At 41.0% G+C, this 19053-nt stretch overlaps 1 protein-coding gene, 1 long non-coding RNA gene and 1 pseudogene across 2 annotated transcripts; 1 reads left to right on the forward strand and 2 right to left on the reverse strand.

Moving 5' to 3' along the window:
- Window positions 1-808: 808 nt before the first annotated feature.
- Window positions 809-4829, reverse strand: LOC123470239 (annotated as a pseudogene).
- A 1813-nt stretch (window positions 4830-6642) lies between these two features.
- Window positions 6643-11606, forward strand: LOC116917142 (calcium-dependent protein kinase 3). Its single transcript, XM_045170303.1, has 9 exons — window positions 6643-7021; window positions 7171-7441; window positions 7518-8023; window positions 8092-8216; window positions 8275-8975; window positions 9039-9550; window positions 9617-9741; window positions 9804-10081; window positions 11540-11606. The coding sequence occupies exons 2-9, from the start codon at window positions 7188-7190 to the stop codon at window positions 11604-11606; spliced, it is 2568 nt and encodes an 855-aa protein (XP_045026238.1). The 5' UTR covers window positions 6643-7021; window positions 7171-7187.
- A 783-nt stretch (window positions 11607-12389) lies between these two features.
- LOC116917143 lies at window positions 12390-18100 on the reverse strand. Its single transcript, XR_006643133.1, has 3 exons — window positions 17603-18100; window positions 14678-17534; window positions 12390-12553 (listed from the first exon to the last, which is right to left on the reverse strand). It is a non-coding gene; the product is annotated as an uncharacterized LOC116917143 (long non-coding RNA).
- Between the last annotated feature and the right edge of the window lie 953 nt (window positions 18101-19053).

Consider the following 19053-nt stretch of genomic DNA (forward strand, 5'->3'; position numbering starts at 1 on the left):
CTTAAATGTTTACGCTACAAAATATCGTTTTCTCTTCTATTTTTCTAGTAGACTCTGAATGAAGTTGAACCTGTGCCACCATCTCCACATGAATGAGTTCATTTGCTGCACAACCAACCAACCAACCACACACAGCAAACACCACAATAATTTGCAACCTTTGGGACAAAACAACCCAGAAGTTCTAAACCCTTAATTGACCCGGCACTACCCCATTTTTTAAATAACTACAATATTTAGGAAAATTGTTCAAAGACATAAATTCGTTGGCAAACAAACCATGAACTTTACTGATACCTATGCCCTATTTAATTTAGAATTGCTCCCAAGTCTTCCACCATAGCGATCCGATGCTCTACCATTGAGCTACGAATGACCCCTGTAACACTTCTACTTCTTCGACACATTAACATAACTGCACGAGTTAAATAGTCCCTCAGACGACAATGGAAGGATATAGGAAGGCAATGCTAGAATGTTATGGCAACCGACGCCTAATTCGGTGGTTAGATTCACAGTTATGTTCCACAGGATCTTCCAAACATGCTAGGAAGTATACCATTCAAGTGCACCAACAATGTTGAGAAACATACCAACAATGACAATACCAACTTTTGCCAAGTGAGTAAGTTGTGGGATGAACATGTTTTAAGAATGGGTAATATAAGAGACAAACATTTCTTTAAACAAATGGACTTTTTGTCGATTACATTGCGCACTGCATTTTACTTTAGTTGATTTGAGTTGCAAGGTTTATTTATATCTAATCTAACAAAAATGTTTCCCTCCCAAGTGAACACGTTCTGTCTGAATGGCCACACAATGCTGGGTATGTATTGATATGATCGGTGGATTGGATTAAGAGTTGAGGCGTATGGTAGATGACAACAAGAATTCGCCCTCGCTCACACATACAGGGCTCACGAAAATGAGAAATAAAATGTTGCTTCAAAGAATCGGAAAAGAAGAAAAAAGAATAGGGGATGAATGACAACTATGGGGGAGAAAAACAGCATTTAAAATATTCGTTACAAAAGTTCTAATTTGCCTTGTAGAGTACGGAATTCGGCTATGAGGGCAGGTGATGTGGCGTGAGTCGTGCAAAATAGATCCGTCAAATAGACACCAACGGCCTCGACACACTGTCCTATAAGAGCTCGACGATCGGCTGTCGGCACCAGGGCTGCCAAGCCTCCAGTAGAGGAATCAACAAGCCGATTTAACATGTCGGCCAGCACTTTGAGCAAGTGATTGGGTTTGCCTTCAGCTTGCCAAACGACATCCTTTGCGCCGTACAGGCGATTGTAAACGGCAAAAAGACGCTGGAACGATACTCCAGCTGTCAGTATGATGGAAACGGCCCAGCCTAGCAATTAAGCATAAAAACATTGATCAAAATGCATTTCAAAGAACATAAAAATAATTGAAATTTACCTGGTGGGCCATTCCAGCGAACTGAATATGTTTCCAGGGTCTTAACGAGGAACTCCAAAGGGAAAAATTGCTCTGACTGGGCATAAGTTCGACCTAGCGTTTTCATTTTGCTACCCAGGGTGGCCAGTTTTGTTTCAGTGTCGGCACTACTCAGTTTCTTGACTTCAGCATTGATAATATTTTGCCAAATGCTGGTCACCAGAGCCGAGTCGTAATGATTGGCGCAGTGCAAAATAGCCAGTTTGCATTCCCACAGACCCAATGGCTCAGCGAATTGCTCGTATAGTTGAGTCACGTCAAGCAAGTCGGAATGTAAACGGCTGATGGTGTCGGCATCTCGACTGGGCAACCGAGAGACGGCTTCCAGCACTTGAGACTGGACTTTAGCCACGTCCATTTTCTCCTCCATTTCGTAGAGGAACTGGCCCTGAACGGCGTTACCGAAGGAGCTCGTCTCAGCCGCTCGCGCGCACACAATGGCCCGCGAAAGGTATTCTATTCTCATCGGAAGACTTATGGCCGTGCTGTGGGCATCAGCTAGACGGGAAAGAACTCGTGCAGCGGCGATAAACTGGCCACTTTTTTCGTAAAACTTCCATAACAGATCGTATTTTGCCACTAAATCTGTTTGCTGCTGTTGACCAACCTAGAAAGAAAAGAAAAAACGGATTCGAACTACTTATTTGGGCCCGATTTATACACATCAATAAATTCAATCACACCTGACCAACTGTTTGCCTCTTGAGGTAATTCTCCAAGTGGGGCGACTGAATTTCCAACAACTTGTCGTCCCACTTGTTGTCCGTCAACCAATCGAAAATGGCAACATGACATAGTTCATCATCCGATTGCAAGGCAAGAGAAAGAGTTTCATCTGCCAACCGCTGCGCTTCTAATGGGCTTAGTCCCTCCTCGTATCCCTGTGGAGTCGTTTGTACCATCGGTCCGGGTGATTTGGGCACGCTGGGCGACTGAGGATGGCACGCAGCGGCCGTGTAGAGTTTCTGCAAAACAAGGCACATTTGCTGGTAGCAATTTTTACGAGCCAAAAGCGCCTCGACAGCGGCAGGATCTTCTTGTTGGCCGCTGTAGCATTGTTGGGCACGGTGCTGAGGGTCGAGCTTCTCAGCCACGACGCAGCAGAGCTCCACCACGCCTCCGAAGTACTGACAAGCGGACAACTGTTGGCAAACATGCGCCAAATTGATGCGAGCCGGAATCTGCTTGCACGTTTCCAGCGTTTGCTGCAGCAGACGCTCCTTGTCCATGCGGTTCATGCTGTTCGTTCGAGCCTTGAGAAGTTGCTCGTTGACTTTAGTGCATAGAGCATCCTTAAAAAGGAATGAAAATTTAGTTAACAATTTTGCTTCAGTTTCATTGGCAAGTAAACAGTTACCTCATTGCGGTAGAGAGATGGGCAGACCTGTCTCAATTTTTCACTGATGGCGTCCGTACTGGCCGCATCATCCAAGTATCGATGAATCAGAGCGTTGATCAGCCCAATGCAGGTGTCAGAACCGGAAAGAATGAGGTCGCGGAACAACGTTGTCTTGAGTGACATCCGCATTTCAGCCGAGCAAATGGAGCTGGTGATCGCACAACACTTTCCAGAGAGCAAGTATTTCGACAGTATGATCCAAAAATTGTTTCATGGCCATAGGGATTTTCTCTCCTGCATTTGAGCATCCTGCAAATTTTAATTTATATAAAAATAATAATTAAAATATTAATAATTAAACAAAAGGAATGATAACTGATCAGTTGGACATCTATGAAAAATGTCCAGTTTACCTGAAGGCGGCCCATCTCACTGGACTGGTAACTCTGCGGACCGTTTTGATGGATATTGACATGAACGAATCCCTTAAGAGCATTCAGTTGGCCCAGAACAGTTAAAAACTCTTCACTGTTGACGACACTGTCCAGCAACGGCTAATGGGGCTTTCCTACATCTCTGGCCAGCGGCATAAGCCAAAGGGGCCTCAGTATGCGTCCGAGATAAAGGTAAAGTCCGTTATGTCGACCAGAGAATTGATAGTCGGTCAATTCTGCGCCACCACTGCTAGTCACCACGTTATTCGAATGGGGCGAGTGAGGTTGCACTTGGGGAGTCAAAATGGCATTTGGGTTGAATCCCCCACTCCTCCAGAATCAGGTGAACTAAAAGTAAAATGCGACTGTTGGTGGTGGAAGTTGCTAGGTGTACTGTTCAGATGAGCGGGCGAGTTGACGACAAAAGGAGACGCGGGTGACGTAATGGGATGAGCCAGATGAGACGGATGAGACGGAGAGACTTTTACGTCGCCACCAAGTAGAAAGAAGGCGAGAGCAGCCCAGTCAGCCAGCTGGGAGTCCTGAATGCTCGTCGAACATGCCAAAATCAGGGCAGTGGCACAGGCTTGTTCTTCTCGCAAAACCTGGAAAAAAGCACGAACGGCCGTGTTGTCCGGCCCTGAAGCGTCAAACAGTATTTGATGGAGAATATCCACAGGCATAAGTTGGGAGACGACGTGGCAGCATTGCGTCTTCAGGAAAATGAACTTTCGAGGTCCCACAGCACGTTACGTTACAATTAGTGAAGGCTCAGGTGCTGGAGGGGCAAAGATTGACGGATCGATTTGTCTTTGGAGGGTAGGAGTAACTTCTGCCAATGACCATCTCTTTCCATCCAACCCCAGCGTGTTTTGCGTCTCTGAAAATGTCTGGGCAGCTGGAAAATTTAAATTGGACAATGTCCTGGCTACATCGTTCCCTGATGCTGTGATGGTAGTTAAAAACGTGATTCCCACGCATTGGCCGCGTAACCAGGCGGTAGACGTACTTGGAACAGCTAAATCGTCACCAGGCGGCTAGAAGGCGTAGCTCCGCTGAATGTACGTCAGGACAAAGTGTTTAAGTACAGACGGACAACAGAGGCATTAATTTGCGACCAAATGCAAATTGGTCTATTCGCTCGACTCGATGGGCTCAATACCAACCAACGGTCGGAAACTGGAACGATCCGCCGTTCTGTTGACGGAAAATTTCCTCAGTAATTTCGTTTCTATTGGCAGCATTTCCTTCAATACCTGCAATATTGGCGACAGACTGGACGATGGTATTGATACCGATGGCTGTCACCCGAGTCATGGCTTGCCCGTCTGTATCTAAATCGTACATCTTAATGGTTCCCTTTTCCGGTCGTGAGACGAGCGAAAGGCCTGCGAACTTACAATCTAATTAGTATTGTAGGAGAACAATCTTTACTTTTAAGTAATACCTGATAAAAAGAATTCGTAAATGCAACCATGTCTCGCTCCCATCAAGATTCGACCGCCGGTCGTACCCTTGATGGTTATTACAATGTCGGTTTCATCTATTGGAACGGTGAACAATGGTTCGGGTAACAGGTGCATTTCTTAGTAGTTGGTATTAAAGCTGGATAAACTAGCTCCTACGAGAACAATTTCCACAGCTTGGGGCAAGGCCAAGAGGTATTGGATGTGTATTGGACAGATGCCTGGTTTGCCCGACCAGCTATATGGTATAATTGGTTCACTTAAACCATAGAAAAATTCACCACTAACTGCATGATTAGAGAAATAATTAGTGTCCAAACACATGTATATATATATATACCTCTCAATGCTCAACCAGATGTGTTAATTGAGATGGAAAAGCTTCATCACACATGATGAAAGATGGATAAGTGAACGTTAAAGATGCATATGCATGGAAGTCCAATAGTTGCATTTACTAGCACACATTTAGCAGACACAAGCCATGTTCCTCCCACTTTTTGTTCTCTGTTCTCATTGAAAGTCTTGCTGGTCTCGCTATCCCAGCCATACCTTAAAAGAAAATTCTTAGTCACAATTTAAGAAAAAATCCAGCATATACAGAAATAAATGTGCATCTTCTTCCACACATTACCTGTATTACAGGAAGCCCGAATTGTGGTAAAATGCAGTTCATATCAATACCATATGTTCTACACAGGTTTTTGGTGTATAAACCTTTGATTCATTCTGGTTTTTGGATTGCATTAGAATTTTCCATCTCCATGCAGAACTGGTGCTAGTTCATTTAAAACAAATACGAAGATGTCATCGGAAATTTGTCAATGGGGCGTTTCGTCATTCAACCAATGTTTGAAATAAAAATGATTGATTGATTGAAGTTTCGGGGCCAGACCTATCCTCAGATTAGAACGATGTAAAAAATAGTTTGCTTTTTTGGTTGATGATTCCTTTCTAACGCCATCTTGCGACTAAGACGGGTAAAGTCAGAGTGAAGGATTTAGGCCAGCCAAATTACGGTAAGGAAGGTGATTTCTTTGTTCTACACTGTATGGCAGTCTACATAAAAAAAACAGCCAATGTTATATGGATGGTTAATAATTCAGCAAAACCGTTCTAACCATCTACAAGTTGTCTATTGTGTTTTCTTTTTCCCTCGACAGTAGAGGGTAGACCTTTTATACAATGCAGACGACGAGAAATCATGAGCCCTCTTTGTTGCAACACATCTGTGAAGACGCAAAAAAACAAAAAAAAAACAGAACGGAAATAGCTTTGTATATAGGAATGACAACACAAGCTAACGTTTCCTGCTTGGAGATATCGTAAAACCTAACCCACTTTCAACGTATGTTTTAAAAAGGAAATGACTCACGCATTTTCTAGGAAAGTAGTAAACCGCATGTTAGACACGGTATAGAAGAAAAATGAAATTGACATTTCACCATCGAAGTAGTCTATACGGTCGTGAGAGAGAAAACTAACCAAAACATTTAAAGATAACTAGAGTCATAACTTGGTGACATGGATTTTTGTTTGTTTTTTACGTAAGGCATTAGACAAAATGCCAACGCGTGATACCTTTTTATCGAATATTTGAACGTAGCGTTTGGCAACCGAGTGTTCCCGGTCGTCCTCTTTTCGGTGTCCCCGATTTCACGGCGAACGGGCCGAGCCTTTATGGCTTTTTCGCATGTGTCTTTATTTCTTTTTCTTTCTTGTTTCTCCTTCCAAAGTTTTCCCTTCTCTGATATTCGTACACAAAAAACTAATGAAAACACGAATAAAGGAGAAGGAGAAAAAGAAGAGGGTCGAAGTCCATTTGAAATAATATACACTGTTGCTTCTGGCGCTAGAATGCAAAATGTTTAAAAATGGGAGGAGCTAGAGGAAAAAGAACTGAGAGACGAAGATACTCCGCTCCCCGAAAATAAATTCCAGTTGTGGCTCAGCTCTGAGACAGTCGAGTAGTTATCATCGCGTTCACCATTTTACACAGCGATTGGAAGAAAAAAAAACATTTCTAAAAGTGAATTGTGGCCTCAATTGGCATTATTTTTTCGTTTTTCATCTAGGAACATTGAACGGAAAGTATAGCCAAAGTAAAGAATCTTCCTTCATAAACAAAATAATTAGATAAGAAAATTGCACAGTTATTCCTTATTTGGTCACTGTCGAATATGGTCGTGTTGTAACTCGTTCTATTTCTCAAGTTGTGCGTGTCCTCGAATTCGACCTACTAAAAAAAGAATTTGGCAAAACTTCAAGAAAATACGTCACTGCCATTGCACACGGATCACCAGAAGACGGTAATATGTTATCTGTATTAGACTTTGAATTTATTTGATGCTTTACAGATAACCTCAAAGCGATTCAACTTTGAAGTCAGGGTTGTTCGGTGTCAAATCACATTTTCCACACAGCAGTTTGCCAAATTCCTTATTTTGATATCCGCTAGGTGCAACTTAACTGAAAATGTCCTCGCCTGTTTCCTCAAGTTTTACTGGAAATATCAACGGCATTCAGTTCGATCGCCAAGATTTTTTCGGGAAAGATGGCTCTGATTCAGTGCAAAGTGGCACATTTAATGGTCAAAGAGTTGCAATAAAAAGAATCGAGTTGACCAAAGGCACGGATCAATCATTTGGCAACGAGTTTGAAACTCTGCAGCAGTTAGAGCATCCGAATGTCGTCAGACTTCTTCAATGTGGAAATGACAACAACTTCAGGTAAGAAAATATTTTGTCTTATTTTCAACAGCAAGGTGATGTCAATAATGATTTTTTTTTTCTTGCCATTTAAAAGGTACTATGCATTCGAATGGTGTGGCGCCTCGTTAGATCAGCTGTTTTTGAAGGCGGATGACACTCGAAAATATAATGGGCCTATGCCACACCATATTGATATTTCGCTTCAGTTAGCTTCAGGTCTCGAATACATCCATTCAAGGAATTTAGTTCATGGAAACATTAAACCAGAAAATGTTCTGATTTCGGCGGGATCTACTGGCCAAGATGAGATAACACTCAAATGGGCAAACTCTGGACTGACCAGATACGCCAGTAAACGAGCAAAGATAACAAGTCAAGTGGGAGGAAACAATGCATGGTTAGCCCCAGAGTTGCTGTTGCTGAAATTGGGTGGCAACTTGCACGGAAACAAGTATCAGGGGACCGTCAAAAGCGACATCTTTGCACAAGGACTCATTTTCGGTAGTCTGTTCTTGAATGGGGAACATCTTTACGGTACCATGGAAAATGAAGACGAAATAACCAAAAACATAACGAACGGAAATCCCATCAACATGCAAAGTAATCTCCTATTTAACGACTTCAATAATGCCTTTTCTGTAAATGAAGAATTCGTTGCTTTATAATAGAAATGAATCGCATATTAAAGGACTGTTACGAGGATGAAATTTTTAAAAGAATTTTGGAAAACGACCCCAATAAAAGGATGACATCGACAGCAGTTGTTAATCAACTAAAAACCATCAAGGATAAGGTATTGATTGATTTTATGCAAGTGAAGTAATCGTCTAAACAAAATTTATGCAATTTAGATTTCTGGAAAAGAAAAAGAATTGCTTCGGTTATGTGCTCGTGATTCTCCATTGGATTTATCAGAAAAAATTAAAAACTTTATTCCCTTTGGAATCAACATTAACGTAAAGGACAATGATGGAAGTAATGCACTCCATCTTCTGTGTCGATACTATTCAAGTTATGAATTAATTGCAGCAATTAACCTCGTAATCCAAAGCGGAATCGACGTGAATGCAAGAGATTACAATGGGTTGAATGCCCTTCATTATGTGTGTCGATACAATGCAACCCCAAACTTAATCGACGCCATTCAGAACTTAATTAAACTGGGAATCGACCCAAAAGCGAAATCCAACGATGGATCAAATGCGCTCCATTTTTTGACTCGATACAATTCAAGCTCAGACTTCAAGAACGCACTTGAAATTTTGATCGAATCCGGAATCAACGTGCTTGAAAAAGACAACGACGGATGGCATATGTTTTACTACTTGGAAATTAAAAATAAGGAGGAAATGAAAATTTGGTACGACCGCAAAGCTCCATTAGGGAAGGGTGGCTATGGTCAGGTATTTAAAGGGAAATACGGAGGCCGTGAAGTCGCAGTAAAAAGAGTTCAACTAGATCTTGACAACGAAAAAGAAGAAAAAGCTTTGCGAGCGTTAGATCATCCAAACGTCGTCAAACTTCTTCACTGTGACAGTAATGACGACTTTAGGTGAAATGATTATGTCTTATTTTCAAAAAGTAAAATTACATCAGTTACTTTGGCACGTTGCAGGATGTATGTATTGGAATTATGCGACGCCTCTTTAGATCAGCTCTTCCTGGAGCCGAATCACCCAAAGAAATACGACGGACCTATGCCACGTTATATTCACGTTTTTCTTCAGTTAGCTTCGGGGCTCAATCACATCCATTCGAAGCTAATCATCCACAGAGACATAAAACCGCAAAACGTGCTCATTTCAAAGACACCTGCCAGCCGAAGCAACGAGGTAACAATCAAATGGGCTGATTTTGGATTGTCCAAATCCGTAGATGAACGTGGATATCACTCGTGGTCTGGAGTAAGAGGAACCACAAATTGGTACGCCCCCGAGGTGCTGGAGATAAACAATAACATAAAAGAGGCAGAAGAGGCAAAAAAGCTTAAAGGAACAGTCAAGAGCGATGTATTTGCCCTAGGCCTTGTCTTTGGGTTTCTTTTCTTGAAAGGAGAACATGTCTATGGTTCCAGTGAAAGAGAAATTTCCGACAACGTAATTAAAAAGCAACCGATCAACTTGAAGAGTAATTCCCAATATATTTGCAAAACATTGTTGCTCTGTTAATAAAAATTTTATTTCTTGCTACCAGAAATTGACGGTGAATTACTCGAAATTTATCAGAATAACCTACTTCAGAAAATGTTGGAAAATGATCCTAGCAAAAGGATGACATCGGAAGAAGTAGTCGAACAACTGAAATCTATCGAGGAGAAGGTATTATAAATTTTATGCAAGTCGAGCAATCATCTGCATGATTGTCCCTTTATTCGATTCAGCTTGCAGAAAAAGAGAAACAATTGCGTGATCTATGTGCTGGTCGTGAACCTCTTGATATTTTCAATTTCGAATTTTATCTTCATTTAACAAGAAAAATCCAAAACTTGATTCGCTTTGGAATCGACGTGAATGCAAAGAACCAATTTGGATTAAATGCACTTCATCTTTTGTGTCAACACAATTCCGGTAGACACTTAATCGAGGCAATTAAAGTATTAATCGATTTTGGTATCGACAAGGACGCAAAGACGGAAAAGGGTTGGAATGCACTTCATCTTTTGTGCTCAAACAGTTCCAGTCCACACTTAATCGAGGCAATTCAAGAATTGATCAAACTCGGAATCGACAAGGACGCAAAGGGGAACAAGGGTTGGAATGCACTTCATTTGTTGTGCGCTAACAGTTCCAGTCCACACTTAGTCGAGGCAATTCAAGAATTGATCAAACTCGGCATTGACAAGGACGCAAAGGAGAACAACGGCGGAAATGCACTTCATTTTTTGTGCGCTAAGAGTTTCAGTCCACACTTAGTCGAGGCAATTCAAGAATTGATCAAACTCGGCATCGACAAGGACGCAAAGGCGAATAATGGTTGGAATGCACTTCATCTTTTGTGCGCTAAGAGTTCCAGTCCACACTTAATCGAGGCAATTCAAAAATTGATCAAACTCGGAATCGACAAGGACGCAAAGGCGGAAAATGGTTGGAATACACTTCATTTTTTGTGCGCTTACAGTTCCAGTCCACACTTAATCGAGGCAATTCAAGAATTGATCAAACTCGGCATCGACAAGGACGCAAAGGAGAACAAGGGTTGGAATGCACTTCATTTGTTGTGCGCTAACAGTTCCAGTCCACACTTAGTCGAGGCAATTCAAGAATTGATCAAACTCGGCATCGACAAGGACGCAAAGGATAACAACGGCAGGAATGCACTTCATCTTTTGTGCTCAAACAGTTCCAGTCCACACTTAATCGAGGCAATTCAAGAATTGATCAAACTCGACATCGACAAGGACGCAAAGGAGAACAAGGGTTGGAATCCACTTCATTTGTTGTGCGCTAACAGTTCCAGTCCACACTTAGTCGAGGCAATTCAAGAATTGATCAAACTCGGCATCGACAAGGACGCAAAGAATAACAAGGGCTGGAATGCACTTCATTCTTTGTGCTCAAACAGTTCCAGTCCACACTTAATCGAGGCAATTCAAGAATTGATCAAACTCGGCATCGACAAGGACGCAAAGCAGAAAGATGGTTGGAATGCACTTCATCTTTTGTGCGCTAACAGTTCCAGTCCACACTTAATCGAGGCAATTCAAGAATTGATCAAACTCGGCATCGACAAGGATGAAAAGGAGAAAGATGGTTGGAATGCACTTCATTTTTTGTGCTCAAACAGTTCCAGTCCACACCTAATCCAGGCAATTCAAGAATTGATCAAACTCGGCATCGACAAGGACGCAAAGCAGAAAGATGGTTGGAATGCACTTCATTTTTTGTGCTCAAACAGTTCCAGTCCACACCTAATCGAGGCAATTCAAGAATTGATCAAACTCGGCATCGACAAGGACGCAAAGCAGAAAGATGGTTGGAATGCACTTCATCTTTTGTGCTCATACAATTCCAGTCCACACCTAATCGAGGCAATTCAAGAATTGATCAAACTCGGCATCGACAAGGACGCAAAGACGGAAAAGGGTTTGAATGCACTTGATCTTTTGTGCTCAAACAGTTTCAGTCCACACTTATTCGAGGCAATTCAAGAATTGATCAAACTCGGTATCGACAAGGACGCATAACCAATGCTGGATCGAGTGCACTCGATTTGAGTCGGAGGAATAAAAATCTTGCTATCCACAACGTGAACGAAATCTTTGGAACCAGATGAGTTGCATTCACAATTACAAGAGCTAATATCTAGTTGTCTTTATCCTTCCCTATCGACTATTCCGTTGTGTATCATTGCAATAATCATTGGAAATGTTTGGTTTCTTCACAAATAAAAAAAAATTTCAAAAGTTATCATTAAGCTGCTCGACTTGTTGGCGAAAGACCGCCTTTTCTTTGCATATTGCAAAATGAAGGACCACACGCTAAAGAGCAGTGATAGCAACAATTCTATCAAACATCACATATCAAAGGATAATTCACAGGAAAATATTTTCTATTATGGTTTTAAAATTTCCATATTGGCTGAAAACAAGACATTAGGAGAGTAATGGCATGGTCTATAAACTGGAGGTCTACGGACTGTCGTCTGCTAGACCCGATTTTGACGATTCGTCTGCTAATTTTTGAAGCAAAAATCCGGGCATCCACTAGAGGCGCTGACTGTCCGCATCAGTCATCAAATTACATTGGTAAGCCCGCGGAAAATAAGAAATTTTGCTTAAACATTTTGGTTTCAACTTAATTTTTGTATTACATCTGGATATCTTACACTGTGTAAATAGATACACTGATATTGCACATTAATAAACATTTTACACAACCAATTTTGACATTTTGCGGTGTTTTTGTTGCTTTTCTTTCAATTTTTGCTGAGCCTCATTCTTGAAGCGCTTGGATTCGATGTGAGAAAAAAATTGTCGACCACTCGAATCAGCCACACGACAAAGTAAACAACGAGATTAAGAAAGGCCCTGGTCACTGGCCCAACGCAACCATCTATCAGCTACACGGACATTGACGAAACCAAATTTTCGAGCGAAGCGAAACTTGCGCTGGACGACGGCCACATTATATCCTGTGCACGAGTGTATATGTAGATATTAGTATACAGTCAGTTCGTTTCTTCTCTCTGCGACGGGCTGTTTGATATTAGAGACTCAAATCAGCAGAAAGCCATCAAACACGTCCAGTGTACAATGAATGTATTAAGAGCGACACACGCAAAATGAGACGGTTGTAAACGACAGCGTTGAACTCTGTGCGGATGTTGTTGAAAAGAAGGAAGGTACAGTGGGTACCGAAAGTATCCGTACGGCTGAGAGGATCAGTAGGAAAAATTTTCAAAACACTCCCATAAATAAAATTCTCGGGGGAATTCAAAAAAAAAATTTTAAGGTTAATATTAGGGTGGGGTTTCATGTGATTTTTTTTAGAATTTTTCAACAACGCGATATGTGGTTTGTATCGCGTTCCAAAATAACGGCCGAGAGGCCTAGTAGGGAATTGGCTTACTTTGGAAGCCTGTTATTCGGTAACTACCTAATATTATAGGGTGGAAAGTAATTAATTAAAAAAAAGAGCTGCATTAGCTCTATATGTGATTATCAGAACATATTTTTTGAGTTTCATTTATAGTAATGAAATTCAATATGAAAACACGGATTATAATTTTTCCGTTTTTTCTCCTCGATTCCCCTTCACCAGTGTTGCCATATCCCAAAATCATTACCCTTTCTCTTTTTTTTTTCCGACGGAAAAGATTGCCGTCCCCCCATGAATGCTCGCTAGGGGATAGGGGCGGCAATTTTTCCGTGAAAACGGAAAAAGAGAAAGGGTAATGATTTTGGGATATGGCAACACTGGTGAAGGGGAATCGAGGGAGAAAAAACGGAAAAATTATAATCCGTGTTTTCATATTGAATTTCATTACTATAAATGAAACTCAAAAAATATGTTCTGATAATCACATATAGAGCTAATGCAGCTCTTTTTTTTAAGAACTTTCCCACCCTATAATATTAGGTAGTTACCGAATAACAGGCTTCCAAAGTAAGCCCATTCCCTACTAGGCCTCTCGGCCGTACGGATACTTTTGGAACGCGATACAAACCACATATCGCGTTGTTGAAAAATTCTAAAAAAAAATCACATGAAACCCCACCCTAATATTAACCTTACGAAATTTTTTTATTGAATTCCACCGAGAATTCTATTTATGGGAGCGTTTTGAAAAACGCGTTTTCCCTACTGATCCTCTCAGCCGTACGGATACTTTCGGTACCCACTGTATATAATACAGAAATGCATTGCCGCATGAGGTGTCACATGTCTACAGAATTATTTAGATATATTTTTTGTTAAATATACACGTGCTGTCTTTATCGCATCCGGCAGCGATTCGCTAGTGTTTAATGGCTATATGTATGACGCATCACATTCACTCAATAATGAATTTTCGATTCATCGTTTTCTATATGTATAGTTTGTTAAAGGGGTCTTATGTATAGGAGTCGGTTCTTCGAGGAGCTTGTTAAAAAATTAGAAAAAAAAAAAAATCTCAATTTTGTGAGTCAATGCCGCGTACATGTCCCTAATCGGATTCGAATGTGATGCATAGCAGACTCGTCTTGACTTGCTAATAGACCACACCCGTACAATATAATACGCCTGCTGCTCGCTCTCTCTTCTATTCTTATATACGCATCGCTTTGCATAAACACACCTCTAACGTGAATGCCCATCATATGCAGACTTTTTCGCATTCGTATTCCGTCGTTTCATCCAAAAATGGCAAGAACGTCGTTCGATATTTGAACGGGTGAATGGATGAAATTGTGAATTCTAGGCTGATGTGCATGATTAAGAGCTATGAAATTCCTGGCCGTCTAAAGTCAGGAGGTGTAATATAGTTTTTTAATATACCGATGGCCTATAGAGAAATATTCGTTTCCAATTGTTATCCAACGAAATAAAATCAAACACACCCTCGTAAACGTACATTTGCCGTTTCATCGGAAACAACTCGTTATACGATCTGAAAAGAATAACGCCTGTCAAATTGACGTTCGGGCGAGGGCGTGTTCTTCCATACGAAAGAAGTCTGAAAAAAACTGTCATCATTAGGCCATCGTCAGCTGTCCAAAGACAACAAAGTTAACTTGTAGACTTGTCAGAAAATAATTAAAAACCAAAAACTTACTTTTCCAAATGATGCACCAGGTCCTAACCATGTCCTAACAATGAATTGTTATGACTGATCCGGACAGTCAGCGCCTCTACCGGATGCCCGGATTTTAGTTTCAAAAAATAGCAGACAAAATCTGGAGCAGACGACAGTCCGTAGACCTCCAGTTTATAGACCATGGTAATGGGGTGCGCATTGTTAATTAGGGTAATTATGACAAGACCAGAGAAGTCTTTTTGAAACGGTGACAGTTACTCGTGGCTTTTTCTACCACTGAAGACAAATTGAAAACATTAAACGTCCAAAATAATCGAGAAATGCAGACACAAGAGAGAAGATTTCAGCCATAGCCACATGGCCATCATTTGAACTGAGATTTGTCAAAGTCAAATTAAGGAGGGCAAGGGCCAAAATAATTCAAAAAGCTCACGTTTAAAGGAAATTTAATGCAATTTATTCATTCAGAGGGCAACGACGAATGGAAATCGCTCCTCATTTTTTAGCAAAAGTGTTCAAGCTGAAATTTAAGTTGCGCGGTCACAATCTGAATATATTGAATGGATGTTAAATGAACCGATTGTATTAATTATTCAACGACCTTGAGACAATTCAGAGTAGGTAATTCTAGAAATAGATCAACGCATATTTTTTGACAAACGTTCAAAGACTAGAATAATCAATGAGGCAACTGCCATGCATTGTCATGAAGCTAAGATGAAATCGTATTAATTGAAATCATAATTTCATAACGAATTGTTACACCCCTCCTATTGTTAGTTCCGAGTATTCGCCCAGCGTATTGAAGACAATGGAATCTGCACGTCATCACGTAAGTAACCTTGACTCATTTTTGGTCTAATATACGACTATACAGTACGGAAATGAAATAATACAAACAGCTATTGTAAAATGATTTTGAACTGATAGATCCAATTAGTTATGGAAAGTGGTAAAAAGTACGGATTAGTCCCTCAATAGGATAGACTTGAAAAGAAAGAACTGGAAAGTTAGCGCTTCTTGCTCTACTAAAATTTGGATTCGAGGGGAGGAGGCAGTACAGTTCAAACCACCAATTCACCCCCGTGCGACTTGTACATCTTTCGTAACTTGGCGATCAAACAAAATAAAAGGTGGGCAACATTGAAAATGCACACATTAGTAGCGTGAAATAAAGTTCTAACCTGCTTCTATTCCATCAAAGAATAAGAAAAGCTTTCACATGCTAGCAAAGAGGACAGATGAACATCTTCGTTGGGCACAAGCTATAACATCACTGATTCACTGTCGTTGAGATACTTTTGTAAATGCGATCCCCCACCAGGGACAACAGGGCGGGGGGTGGATGGCGCGAACAAGCGACTACGTTGCCAGACGCGAAATTTGAAACAATACAAAAGCACCAAAGAGAGAAATAAAAATAAATAGAGCAATAGATTTAATGGGTTGACTACTCCGTGTTGAAACTCTTATATGAACAACCCATCAACAATTTTTCAACGTCATCTGAAATTCGAAATGCTTTTGTATCGAAAGACAACTAGACGGGAACAAGCCGAGCCCTTCGAAATAAGACAATGGCGTTTTTTTTTTTTTTTACTATTAGGGAATGTAGTGGGCTGTTTAGTAGTGGCTCTTTGGGACATAGGGGCACTGAAAGTTTTCTCACTTTCTCCTTTCTAGTTTTCCCCGCCTTCTTTGTTCTCATTTCACGTGTCTACATACGACAAGAACAAGGAGGAGGAGAAAAAGTTGTCTGTTTGGCAAATGGTCCGCTCCCTCTGGCGCTAAAATGCGAAACGTTATCAAAGGAAAGGAGCTTGAGGGAAACCAAGCCGAGAGGAGAAACAGTTATTAAAGAATAGTAATCACGAGAATTATCAACTAAAAGCGTTGGCCGTTTGCTAGGGCCTGGAAGAAGGCAAACGCAACAGCACTCTTTGAAAACTGGACACTGATGGCTTAAGCTATTTAAACACATTCCGAAACTTCCTTTCGTTTGTGTGCTGTTTGAATACTTTGGAGGAAATTCAGTTCGACCGCACTGCACTGTTGGGAATAGGGAAATCTGCCGGCGTTTATCGAGGAGAGTTGGACGGTCGCCAATGTGCAGTCAAAAGAGTTTCACGAGAGAAAGTCAAAGAATACGAAGAGAAAAGTTATGGAGAGGTTGAAGGACCATCGAAACATTGTCAAACTTCTCTATATACTGTGAAAGGGGAGAACAATTCATGTCGAGTTATTTTGTCTTGTTTTCACAAGCAAAACGCTCTCATTTCATCCCCCGTCCTCCGTTTTTACAGTAACTACATTGGATTGGAATTGTGTGTCGCCTCGTTGGAAAAGCTGGTCCTGAAACCGGATGGCGCAAAAAGATACAACGGACCGCCCATAGCACATGATCTCAACATTTCCCCCTCAAATTAGCTTTAGGTCACGAACAAAGCCATTCAAAGAATGTCATTCATCGACACATTCAAACCGGAAAACATCCTGATTTCGGTGTGAGGCGCCGGCCAAGACGACGGGGGGAAGGGGGAAAACATTTTTCGACAAACAATGGAGTCGTAGGAACGGAAACGCTGGGAAGCTGGCGAAGAACTGAGGCCACGATACGAGAGGGAAAAAATGTTGATGGTAATGACAATCAAAAATGCCGAGGTATACTCTGTCAAGAGCGACATCTTTGCACTAGGCCTCGTCTTTGAATATGTTAAATGTTGTTGAAAGGCAATTATCTGCATAGTTTCAATACTGACAAAATCAGCATCGCAAACAGCATAACCGAGAGAGATCCAATATCAAACTCGCATAGTATACGTTGTCAGATCTATTTGGTTTTGGGCCTCACAGAATGCCTCATGGAATGCTCTTGCTGCATTCAGAAAAACAAAAATTCAATTAAATTTTGGAAAAAGGTTATCATTTGGTGCGAAATATTACCAATCGACCGGAAGACAGCCTAGCCGAGAACAGCTAAACAATTGGGCTTGCGATTCGCAATACAGAATTGGACAAATTAAAATTTGGCTTGGACTAGTGAGAGTGGAGTAATTGGTCTTCTTGTTTAGATTGCTGGACGTGATGGCGATGCAGGGCGAGGCAGGTAATGGGGAGGAGCACAGATGACACGGTATTATTTTTCACGTCACTACCACGGAGAAGGGCGAGTCAGCAACAGTCGACCACAGCAGCGGCGTATGTTCAATTCTATTCCGGCACTTAGGAAACAAGTCACAGACAGAGACAGCCAAGCTGTCCGGTTCTGGAAGCGTCACACAGCAACTGATTCAGAATTTCCACCTGGCCTCAGTTACGTGCGACGTGGTAGCCTTGCGTCGTTAGGAAAATGAGCTTTTGATATCTCACCATACGTTCGGGGTTAAATGGGGGTGGTTCGGGTGCTGGAGAACTAAAGATTGAGGCATGGTGTGCTTTTTTATTCTTTTCGGTGGCTCAGGTAACTTCAGTCAATACAACGTCGTTTTCGACCGAACCCAGAATATATAGCGTCTCCGACAAACACTAGATGGCCTTGAAATCAAGTCTTTTTTAAAATGAATTATTAATGTTAATCGGATTGCTGTCCAGTATAAGCCGAGTGGACTTGCAGAGGACAATGATACATAGTCCAGTCGGAATAGCCCAAAATGCCTATCTAACCTAAAACAAATTGCAAAGTTTTGTTTTCTACATGAGCTTTATTAATATAAATCTTGGCAATGTTCTCCTAAAACCCTCCCTCGAAATTTTAATATTTAGTATGATTAATTTCAATTATAAAATATGTGTATTTTTGTATTGTAATTTAGTCTAATGAAATACAAAAAATATAAATTTTAAAAAACGAACTTTGTTTGATACTAATTGGTCTACATGCATGCCAAATTTTATTTCCCTAACTTGTAAAATGATGAAACACCACACGAAAAATGAGTTCCGTCTCCCTTTTTACTACCCAAAAACCGCTTCCGTGTTTAACACAGAGCTTAGGGGGAAACGGCTTTAGCAAAAATCACTGCCGTTAGTTATCTATAATCCCCTCCTCTTCCGTTTTTGTCTTATATTAAAGAGCTAATTCTCTTCTACAAACCCAGTAAAATATTTTTGGGAGGGGAAATTAGTTTTAAAGTTATTAGATTTTATATACAGCCCATATTTCCTGAAATTTTCTCATAGCCGTATCCGTATAGAACGATATAGAACGATGTGGATTAAAAGCTTAACAAGTTTTCAAGATCACACCTATTACCCTCCAGAATTCTGGGGGCCTCTATCGACCTAAAAGGCTATTATCTCCCAGAATTCTGGGGGTCTCCAGTGTTTGCTAATGCTATTATTGCCCCCTAGAATTCAGCGCACCCGTAACCTCTGTATATAGTTAATCTTAGTTT

The sequence above is a fragment of the Daphnia magna genome, linkage group LG2 (assembly GCF_020631705.1).
Source record: "Daphnia magna isolate NIES linkage group LG2, ASM2063170v1.1, whole genome shotgun sequence".
Lineage (NCBI taxonomy): Eukaryota > Metazoa > Arthropoda > Branchiopoda > Diplostraca > Daphniidae > Daphnia > Daphnia magna.